At 33.6% G+C, this 11,040-nt stretch overlaps 1 protein-coding gene across 2 annotated transcripts; it reads left to right on the forward strand.

Annotated features, from left to right (window-relative positions):
* Positions 1-3,454: 3,454 nt before the first annotated feature.
* Positions 3,455-4,413, forward strand: LOC141674628 (protein PLANT CADMIUM RESISTANCE 2-like). Of its 2 annotated transcripts, none has more exons than XM_074481339.1 (3): positions 3,455-3,689; positions 3,839-3,910; positions 3,977-4,413. In XM_074481339.1, the coding sequence occupies exons 1-3, from the start codon at positions 3,563-3,565 to the stop codon at positions 4,237-4,239; spliced, it is 462 nt and encodes a 153-aa protein (XP_074337440.1). In that variant the 5' UTR covers positions 3,455-3,562; the 3' UTR covers positions 4,240-4,413. The 2 variants fall into 2 exon arrangements, with proteins under 2 accessions (XP_074337440.1, XP_074337444.1); XM_074481343.1 differs by having other exon boundaries at positions 3,469-3,638.
* Positions 4,414-11,040: the final 6,627 nt, after the last annotated feature.

Here is an 11,040-nt window from a genome sequence, read left to right on the forward strand (position 1 = left end):
CTCGACATTAGTTCCAATGCTTGAAAATTTACATGCCCAAGTCGGGCGTGCCATAGCCAAGTATCCTCCTCCAGCTTTTTAAGCAAACATGATGTTTTACTTTCCTCGAGACTGATTTTGTATAAGAGATTTTCAGTTCTTTTCACCTTTATTAATAGCTTTCCACTGGCCTCATAAACCCACAGATAATCTCCGTCAAGAATGACTTTATTCCCTTCTTCAGACAATTGACCTAGGCTTATGATATTATTACACAAATCCGGAATGTAGTACACCTCCTTAAGAGTCATTTCTTCGCCATTTTTACACAGAAATACAATCATCCCCTTTTCTTTAATACTTACTGTTGACCCATCTCCGAATTTAACCTTCCTTGTCACACGTTCATCCAACTCCCTAAATTTCCCACGTTGCCCAGTCATGTGATTGTTTGCACCATTATCCAAGTACCATACTTGTGATTTCCTTCGTTCTTCGGTGTTTGTCCGTAATTTTGGAACCACTGCATCATCCCTCAAAAGCATCGACTCAGTTTCTATTTTCCCTGCCTCAACCATCAGTAAGGCTGGTTCATCTTCTTGAATCTGTGAAAGGTTCGCTTCCCTTGGTGTGTCTCTCTCCTTTCGTGGTCTGCGACATTCTGCAGCGAAATGTCCATGTCCCTGATAATTGTAACACCTTACTCTGCTCCTATCCCGAATGTCGCGGCCACCACCTTGTGTCCCTTCTCTGCTGGTCTTGTTCAACCATTCCTCTCGAGTCTATAATAACTGCCCCTTGCTATTCTCTTTCTTTCTCCACTCTTCCTCGTCAGTAGCAACTGTTCTTGGTTTGTTCCCGTTGTGCCTCACAGCCTCTCCTCGTGGGCTTTCAATGAGCCAACAAACCTCTTCCACGGACATTGTTTCCAAATTTCCAAATTGTTCGATAGCCGATGCAATTCGTAGAAACTTGGAAGGGACAGCTCTAAACAGTTTCTTTACCATATACGCTTCCTCAATTTTCTCTCCAAGAGCTCGAATGTTGGTGACCAGGTTGTTCAATTTCAGATAAAACTCATCCAACTGCTTGTTTTCTTTCATACACAATCCTTCGAATTCGCTCTTGAGTGTTTGTGCTCTAGCCGCTTTCACCTTATCCGCTCCCTGGAACATGATTTTGACAGCCTTCCAAGTATCTTTAGACGTCTGTTTTTCTGCAAGTGACAACAATACGTCGTTTGGAACTCCCTGTTAAATAATGGCCAAAGCCCGTTTGTCAATCTTATCATCAACAATAGCGGTCGTCTGAGAATCCTTGGGCTCAATTGCTTCCCACATGCCATGAGCCTGCATAAAGACCTTCATTTTCAGGGCCCATACGGTGTAATTAGTTTTTGTGAGCATTGTGTAACTAGTTTTTGTGAGCATTGTGTAACTCAGGCCAAACGAGCTCTCCTTGTTCTTACTTGTCGTCATTTGGACTGGGGCCGTGGTTGTCTCTTGGCTCCTGTGCTTTGATACCAAGTGAAGTGATTTAATCAACACACACCTTTGAACAAACACACCTTTGAACACAATACACTCTAGTGTATATTTAAACTGGGAAAAGAAAACAAACTGTGTTATTCAGTTTGATTAGAAAACATAGTACAGAGATATGTACAGAACGATACAACTGTGAAAGCTAGCAATGAAGAGCTTAAAATCGGGAAGTACCCAAACAAACTCAATCAATCTCCTTTCAAGTCTCTGCTCCCTTTATTCATTCCTATAACTGCGTTGCTTATAGAACCAAATCCATTTTCCTCCTTCACACACGCTATTAATAAAACTATCTAAAAATAAACATGTTTAGATTAAAGGTAAGTCCAACACTTTTCTGATTGGGGAAACTGTAATTTCTTAGTTTTGTTCATATAATCAGTCTTCCTATATATGTCTCTGTGTGTGTGTTTTTTCCCTTTCCTCCTTATTTTTTGTAAAGGTTATGCGCCCGTTTGAAAACTGAACTCAGATGTTTGTATTGCAGGTATCACCACACTATTTTGTCCATGCATTACTTATGGACAGATTTCCAATATTGTTCATCGAGGAAAGACTTGTAAGTATGATGCATGTACAATTTTTTTAACAGCGGGAGTAGAGATAAGTAGAGATTATCTGGGCATGAATTATATGTAATATGTGTACAACTGTTTTTACCGAGGGAAGAAATTATGCAATGATAATGTATTTTACTGGCGCTTGCTGCTTGTATTCTTGCTTTGCTCGTTCGAAGCTGAGATTCATGTACAATTTACCTCCATCCCCTTGCGGTTGCGCGGACTGTGTGGTTCATTTTTGCTGCGAGCTATGTGATTTATGTCAGGAGTATCGTGAGCTCAAAAAACGTGGATATGACATGTCTATTGTTAAACTTATTTCTTACATCCAACATATAGTAATAAATTAGTAATTGACGAATGCTATATGACTGTCGAATAAATATAAAATAATGTGTGCGTGTGTGGTTGCTTTTAAAAGTAAATAAAGCAAGAGTAATTTAGTAAAATAGATTAATTTAGTAATACGACTCAGGTTGGTATAACTAATCATCCGAACAATGAACTTGAAAAAGGATCATCATGATGATTTTCAGGACCATCCTCAATAGCAACAACATTGATTGAGAAGATAACCATACAGGGATGGAGTACCAAGTCCATAACATTTATATATGTATCATTTTATGTTTTTTCGTGTTTCGTGTTTGGTACAATTTTCAAGCTTGAGTATCAAAACATTTAGGTAAATGATCCTTGTTGATGTTTATAAGTTGTGTGATACTACTATTATTAGGTAGAATTTGTTACAGCTTATGTATTTGTATCATGAACTCTGTATTTGTTATTGTTCCAATCTCCAAGCAAGTGTGTTAGATAGAATTTAGAATTAGTAGTTTTTTGTACTTCAGTTACTGCGCATGTTTGTAAGGAATAAGGTCTTTGCTGGAAACTCTAATATCCTGAGAATTATTTGTATGAATGAGAAAAGAAAAATGTACTGGGAGGAGCACAGTGAACGACAAGGGGACTGGCAATAAATGACTCATGGAAGCCTATTATACCAACGTAGAAGATATTTACGATTCCTTACATTTGGAAAACGTCAATCAAGTAATAGAAATTATAAGCCCAATAAGAATTGGACAACCATAAGAATAGTCATTGAAAACGAACTCGTTCCATTCCTAAAACAGAGGAGCAAAGAGACACAATGGTGTGACATTCCATCAATCCCACTATGAAAAAAGACGACAACTAATAATAAAAGTAAAACCCACTATTGAATTATACCATTCGGTTTGGTCATGAAGTATAATTAACCTAGTACTCGCGTTTCACATGGAGGAGGAGGACCTACGACGGACGTACTGGTTTCTGATCCAGACATTAGTTCCGAAATGCATAACGTATGAGGGCAAAATGTGTGTATATATATGAGAATGCATCCTGGTTACCTCCACATCACAAGCTTACATGCACTTTTTTTTTCCCTCTGTACATTAAGCTAAGCTAATTTCTTTTTCGAGTTCATCAATTATGAGTCATGCCTCCTCCGCTGCTCTTGCGTCTTGGTCTAGCGGCCTCTGTGGCTGCTTCTCCGATGTTCCTAACTGTATTAATCTGCTCTATTTATGTTACTTAGGACACTACAAGAAATATGTCGGTCAGAAATTTCTGATTTTCTTATAGTGAAAGTTACATATGATAGATTGTGTTAAATGAACATGTTAAATGCATTTTAAATTTAACATAATCCATTTAATATATACAGTAATCCTGTAGTCTAATACATGCATTCCATTTTTTTCCCAGGCTGCTTAACATTTTTTTGCCCCTGCATTACTTTTGGACGAATTGCAGAGATTGTCGATAATGGAAATACCTGTAAGAACCTGCATATGTCGTCATAAAAACCTGTTTACATATATTTATTGTGTTTCGATTTTGCAGCTTGCGGCAGTGCTTGTGCTGTGCATGCAATTTTAGGATGTTACACTGGGTGCGGATGCTTACTTTCATGCTTGTATCGGTCTAAAATGAGAAAGCAATACATGCTTAAAAAAAGTCCTTGTGAAGATTGCTTGGTTCATTTGTTTTGCGGGATGTGTGCATTGTGCCAAGAATACCGTGAGCTTCATATCCGAGGATACGATAAACATAGTCGTGGAGTGACTATGGCTGTACCAAAGCCTGAAGGAGGAATGAGCCGATGAAGTTGAAGGCACCTACTTTGTTTCGATGGATAAGAAATGCTTGAATTTCGAAGAAAAAGGGCTGTCAGCTGTGTTTGCATTACATAGCTTGATTACTGTCCATATGTACATAGCTAAATGCCTGTATTGTGCCTGTATCAGTGTGTTTCATATGATAAATATCAGTTTGTTGTATTCTTCATCGTTACAAATTTCAAACATTTATACTATAAGTTATAATAAAAGGCCAACAAGCGTTTCATTCCCCTGCTTGCTGGTATATGAGCAATTGGTCGTTTGTAAAATTGATGCAAGATTTGGAGTAAACGCTATTTAAGGTTCCATTGTTGCTATCTTCCACGCCCTCGGGGAAAATGCTATCCACTAATTCTATAGAACATAAAAAACAAATGAAACAGCTAAAATGTGGCCCCTAGAAAAAAGAATAGTGCCATGATGAAAGAGAAATGATAATATTCAAGTGGACAATACTGTTCGTATCGTTTGATAGATTTGGATAGAAATCAAGAACATGAGGCAGGCAGGTAAACTTGGCTAATGACCGAGTTGTGGCATCATTATATATATAGTACATGATGAAAAGAAATTGGGCCTGCTAAATACAGACTTAAGATGATATATACATGTCTCCTAATAAGAATTTCCTAGTATATATTGATCAAGTGTTGACATTTGAATATGTACTCAACTCAAAATATTATGACCCGTTTTCAAACTTAAAATATTTCATTTGAATTTTTATATTTGATCAAATAACGTGTTTGGACGTGTAAAAAAATTGGTTTTAGATTTCGTCCAATATATTTAACTATTATTTCAAATATGAGAATTAAAAACGACAATTCAAATCATTTCATATAAAATCCATCGTTTAAAATGATTTGCATATTGCCAAACACATTCTTATAGAACTTGGAAATCCATTTGATATATGAATAAATAGATTTTATTCTGAGAAATTGAATCTCATTATCCTCTGTTGCTATCTAGCTCGATAGTTTTGCATTTCATAAAACTCGTAAATCGGTTTTATTGGGCTGAGTTATACTCGTTTTCGACATTCAAATACGTGGTCGAGTTCTACTTTAATCCGAATTTAAAAAAGTTGTCAGAAAATTCGAATCTATTGATTTTTAATTTTTGCGTATTCATCCCCTCAATTGAGCTAACCGGTTCTTAGAATACTCTAACCGTAAAGTTACTACATTCCTGTTAACAGATAATGAATTGTTAATATATCGGCTTAATTATAATTTAACCCTTAAAGTATAACACATTGTACACATAAACCCCTAAAGAAAAATTTTGTATATTTTAACTCTTCAAGTATTCGACCCGAATTTGGATTCGTGTACCAATTTGGTGACACTAACCCGACACTAATATATTCGTGTTTACCCACTTTGGTACACTAAAAAACACGGATTATATATTAAAAAAATTAAATATTAAAAAATGCAATAGATAATTAAATGGTCTTAAATAGTGAACAACAAAGTTCTGAATATAAAAGCAAGAAACAAGTGAAAAATGTTTTTGGGTACAACAAAATTACAAATTGTTCGATATTCAAAAGAAATTAAAATCATAAAGTCAACTACTAGATCAAAATTAAGTAATATGTATGGATCTAAATTACAAAGAGAAGAGTTTGGAAGCGGGATATAAGTGTGTACAAGAGGGGCGGCCTATTAAATTGGGGGGAAATGAAAAGTAAAGGGACAAAAACTAAAACCCTAAATGCTCACATCTACTCAATAGAGATGTTCAAAAAATCCGAAGCCCGAAATCCGATCCGATCTGATCCGGAAAAAAGCCCGATCCAGAAAAAAACCCGGCCCGATTCGGCCCGGCCCGCGGGCATTAAATGGGCCTCCTTTTTTCTCGAAAATTCGGCCCTGCCCGAAGCCCGGATAAAAGCCCGGATTTTAAAAAGCCCGGATCGAAAAAAGTCCAGATAAAAGCCTGGTTTGGCCCGGATAAAAACCCGGACTTTTTGAAAAGCCCGATTAAAAAACCGATTTTTTATATAAAATTTAAAAATATACAATACTTTTTATGATTTTTAAAATAATATATCATAATAATAGAAACAATTAAAGTATATATGATTATTTATATATTATATTAAAAATAATTATTTATTTCGGTATCTAAACTACTCTATCTAATATATCAAGATATTATTTTCTCTGGTATTTAAACTACTCATAATTCGAGTTATAAAATATTAAAAAAAATTAATATATAAATAAAAAGCCCGGATAAAACCCGGCTCAGCCCGATCCGGCCCGGCCCGCGGGCCTAAAACGGACCTTATATTTCTTAGGAAGCCCGGCCCGACCCGATTTTTTAAAAAGTCCGGCCCGATCCATTTTAAAAAAAAACGGGCTTTTTAAAGTCCGGATAAAACCCGGCCCGGTGGGCTTTTTGTAATCTCTACTACTCAACCAGTCAAATGACCAATAAAGTGTATTTTAGACTTTTAGTATTTACAAATTACAATTATATATATATATATATATTATCTAGAATACGTAAAATTCATATTTGTATGTAATATATATATATATATATATATATATTATATTTTTAAAAAAAATTAACTAATTTATTTATTCCGTATACTTTCGTTCCATGTCGTGTACCTATATCGGAAACACAGACCCGACACTAATTATATCCGTGTTTTTTCGTGTTCGTGTACTTTCGTGTTCGTGTATGCATTTACCAAATTTTCGAACCCAAACACTAATTATTCGTGTCGTTTCGTTCCGTGTTCACGTGTCGTATAACAATATTGTCAGGTCTAGTTAAAATGTACAAAATTCATTGTTTAGGTGCTGAAGTATACAACCTTTAAGGTTAATATCGGAAAAAATTTCAACAAAAGGGTTGAAGTGTACACAACATATAGTTAAGGGGTCAAAATGTATAAAAACAAATTCAAGGGTTCATGTGTATATCAGGTTATACTTTAACGGCTAAATTATAATTAAGCCTAATATATCAACAGAATTTAATTTTTTTTATATAGTCATTTTCTGCAATTAGACAATTTTGTCGCCTAAAATCTCATGTTCATTCCTAGCAATAATATGAACGTTAGGAATTTAATAGAGGCATATTCTTGCGTTTTCATCTTATAAAAAAATTCAATTTTTTACTCACATTTTAATATAATATTTTAAAAAGGTTTATGATACCTACATTAATTTGAATAAAATATTATTTCTTATGTAATTATTCAATATAACTAAATTAGAAATATTGAATTTAATTAAGTTGTATCTAAAGTGTTTAAATTTATGTAAAATACGTAAATATATTTATAATTCTGGATGAAGTTATAAGAGCATTTTCAATAAGGGATTGCTAAAATGGGCCCGCACGGGTTGATTAAATATATTGAATAATTATCCTCTTGGTCACAGGTTCGAATATCACGGGAGGATAATTTATGATTATGTCTCCTGAATCAGAGTATGTCGCTAAGTGCGGTTTATCTTGATTCACGTGATTTGCAGTCTATTGCGTTAGCCCGTAGGCTATTGCGTGAGCCCGTGGGGTTTACCAAGTGCGCACCCGAGGGTCGCGGCTGCAGGTTCCCTTCGATTAAAAAAATGGTTATGAACCTTATCAAATCATATATATATATATATATATATTATTTTTATTAAATTTTATATCAACTTGAAAATATTTTACTCCTATGTGGTCCCTAAATTAAATTATAAATGTTACATTGATAAAAAAAATAATATATATTTTTTACACTTGTATATATATTTTAACCATTTCAAGAAGTTGCCAAATTTTACCCGAAAACTATGCAACTCCAATAACTTGGCTGCCAATCTTGCGTGAGATTTGACAAATGCTTAGGCTTTGTTTGGATTGAGTGTTGGGAAGTGAGGGGTTGGGTTGGTTTAGAATCGGACGGGTGGTGGGTTAGGCTAGATATGGTTGAACCCCTGCTAAGGTTTGACAAGTAGGGGTTCAATCCTTCTCCTATATGAAATTTAAATGGGATTGTGTAAAAAATGTTTGAATTTTTATTTAGAAAAATGATAAAATAAATTTTTATGTAAAATCTTTAAAAAAACTTTTTAAAGTCACCTGAGAAAAAAAATAAAAGCCAAAAATATATAACAATAAAAAGTTTGGAAAAAATGAAAAAAATATAAAATAGTTCAAAGTATTCAAACTTATAATATTAAAAATAAATAAATAAAATATATTTTATAGATGATGAGTCACGAGGTGTAGGCTGTTGTATAATTTGAGAGTAAAAAAAGTGGGTCAATGATCTTATGCGCTGCTCGAACAACTATCTTAAAATTGAAAACAAAATCACCTCCCCCGGTTTGTGTGTAAGTGTAACTGTGTATAGTTAATTGTCGATAGCCAACACCCCGATTTGGGGATTTAAACCATCAACTCTTTTTAGACATCTAACCCTTCCCCAGCCCATTCTAATCCGACCTTTTTTTCTCAATTTTTTTCCCAATAAGGGTTCTGAAATTTCAAAACTCTTACCAACTCAACTCAATCCCTCATATTAAAAGTGAAAATAGAAGAGTCCATCAAAGCCCAATACAAAGGGCTTATTTGGACAGTGGGTCAAGAAGGTAATGGTTGAATTGGGTCAAGTTAGGTTGGGTTAGGTTTGATTGGGTTGAGTTGGCATAAGCCCTTATATTGTTTGGATGGAAGGTTTGAGCAAGAGGGATTTAGGAAGGGCTAGATATGTAAATGCTATAATAAATATTTTTTAATCTAGAAAAAGTAATCAGAATTCAAAAATTAGATTAATTTAAAACATATATAAATTTAAATATTATATAATTTTGGTGTAGTAACTATTAGTTTTTAATTTTTCAAAACAAAGCAAATAATTTTATTAATAATATAAATTTAATATTAAATGCTCATTTTTCAATATTAATTTGTATTTGTATTTTTATTTTTTAATCGTACAATTCTTATATATATATATATATATATGCAAGTGCTCAAATACAAACCAATATTAGAATACAAACTACAAACCAATGAGACCCACATGTTTAATCACTTTTCCCTTCGTTTTTAATTTTACTTTTCCCGTTAGTTGGTTAGCTTTTTAAAAAAATAATTTCACCGTATTTGTATTCATCTCTCACTCATCGATTTGCATAACATATTTGCTATATTTTGACGACAAAACAGTATTTAAACTTACCTGAATCAGTAAATTGAAATCAATACTAATTCCAGAACCAGTACTTTTAGTGATTCTCGTAGACATAATTAGTGATTTATTGTCAAAACATATCAAATATGTTATCCATACTGATTGTTGGATGATGTAGAAAAATATAGTGAAGTTAGATTTTAAAAAGAGTTCACTAATTGACGGGAAAAATTCAATTAAAAATGGAGGGAATTATGTGTAGTTGTGTGTGGGAGGTGTAGTTTGTAGTTTGTATTTTAATTTAGTTTGTATTGGAGTAAGACTCTCTCTCTCTCAATATATATATATATATATATATATCTACTCCAATAGAAACCAATTTAGAATAGAAACTAGAAACCAAATAATTTTTTTTTAAAACTAATTCGAAATATAACACATATGGTATGCAAATCGATCATTGAGAGATGTAGAAAAATCTAGTGAAATCGGATTTTAAAAAAAAACTTACGGTTTTACGGGAAAAATCAAATTAAAAACGGAGGGGAAAAGAATTAGGTGTGGGAGGGTGCAGAGTAGTTGGGTGGGGTGATTTGGGGAACTGATTATGTAAATCTAATGGTTTAGATTGGTTTCTAGTTTCTATTTTAATTTTAATTTGTATTTGATCATTCCCCTATATATATATAAATCAATCATACAACAAAGCATAAGAAACAAAACAAGTAAATTTGATTTTCATAGTGGCAAAGAAACAAAATACTAACTCCATTCATATTCGCTGAGCACAACTCACAACACCTGGATTTGAGATGTTTAAATCCATATGTTTTTCGATTGAAGCAGACCCTCTCGCCAACCCTTACCAGCCTCTCAAAACTCAACCCTCTCGTTTAATTTTTTTTGCCAAAAGAGGGTCGGGAGATATGAACCCCTACCGACCCGACCCCGCCCCTTGGAACCTGTAACAGCACGCCCTTCCGGAGTATTAATTCTAAAATCAAAACTTAAATAAAACACATTCTTTTATTCAAAAAATTCAAAATATCATGAAAGTCAAAGCAACGGTCAAACTTATTAAAATAAAACCATAAAAATAGAGACGCAGCTCCACAAATCCGATATTAATTGTCTAAACAAATAATAAAATTCATTCTTCAAATACGAAAGTCTTTATTCAAATTCAAATAGTACGAAACTAAGCGGCACAGATCCCCACATAGTTCTCATTCCTTATTGTTAATATGCTCCAAATTCCGAACCTGAAATATTAAAATGGGTGAGATACAAAGCTCAGTAAGTACAAATTGACTAAATATTTAACTGAAAAATAATGGGTGTTTTTAACAAAATGATTTTTCTCAATAATAATAATTTATTTTCTAAAAATAAATCCAACCCAAAGTTTTATATTTTAAAATTCAGAATTTAAAACAGAACAGGGTAGATTTTATAACAGACCAGAACATAATAAAAAAGAACGAAACGACAATTCTTATAAGTACCACAGTCTTGATCTACGTCCACACTTTGCTAGTAGTCGGCATCTTATTCTTATTCTTATTCTTATTTATCACACTTTGCCAATGGTCGACATCTAAAGTTCAATAATTACGCACCCTTAA

This window comes from Apium graveolens, chromosome 1 (genome assembly GCF_009905375.1).
Source record: "Apium graveolens cultivar Ventura chromosome 1, ASM990537v1, whole genome shotgun sequence".
Lineage (NCBI taxonomy): Eukaryota > Viridiplantae > Streptophyta > Magnoliopsida > Apiales > Apiaceae > Apium > Apium graveolens.

Coding starts and splice junctions, on each gene's coding strand:
- LOC141674628 (XM_074481339.1), top strand. CDS start 3,563: ATGAGTCATGCCTCCTCCGCTGCTCTTGCGTCTTGGTCTAGCGGCCTC. Junction 3,690..3,838: donor ACACTACAAGAAATATGTCG/GTCAGAAATTTC, acceptor TTTTTTTCCCAG/GCTGCTTAACATTTTTTTGC. Junction 3,911..3,976: donor TGTCGATAATGGAAATACCT/GTAAGAACCTGC, acceptor TCGATTTTGCAG/CTTGCGGCAGTGCTTGTGCT.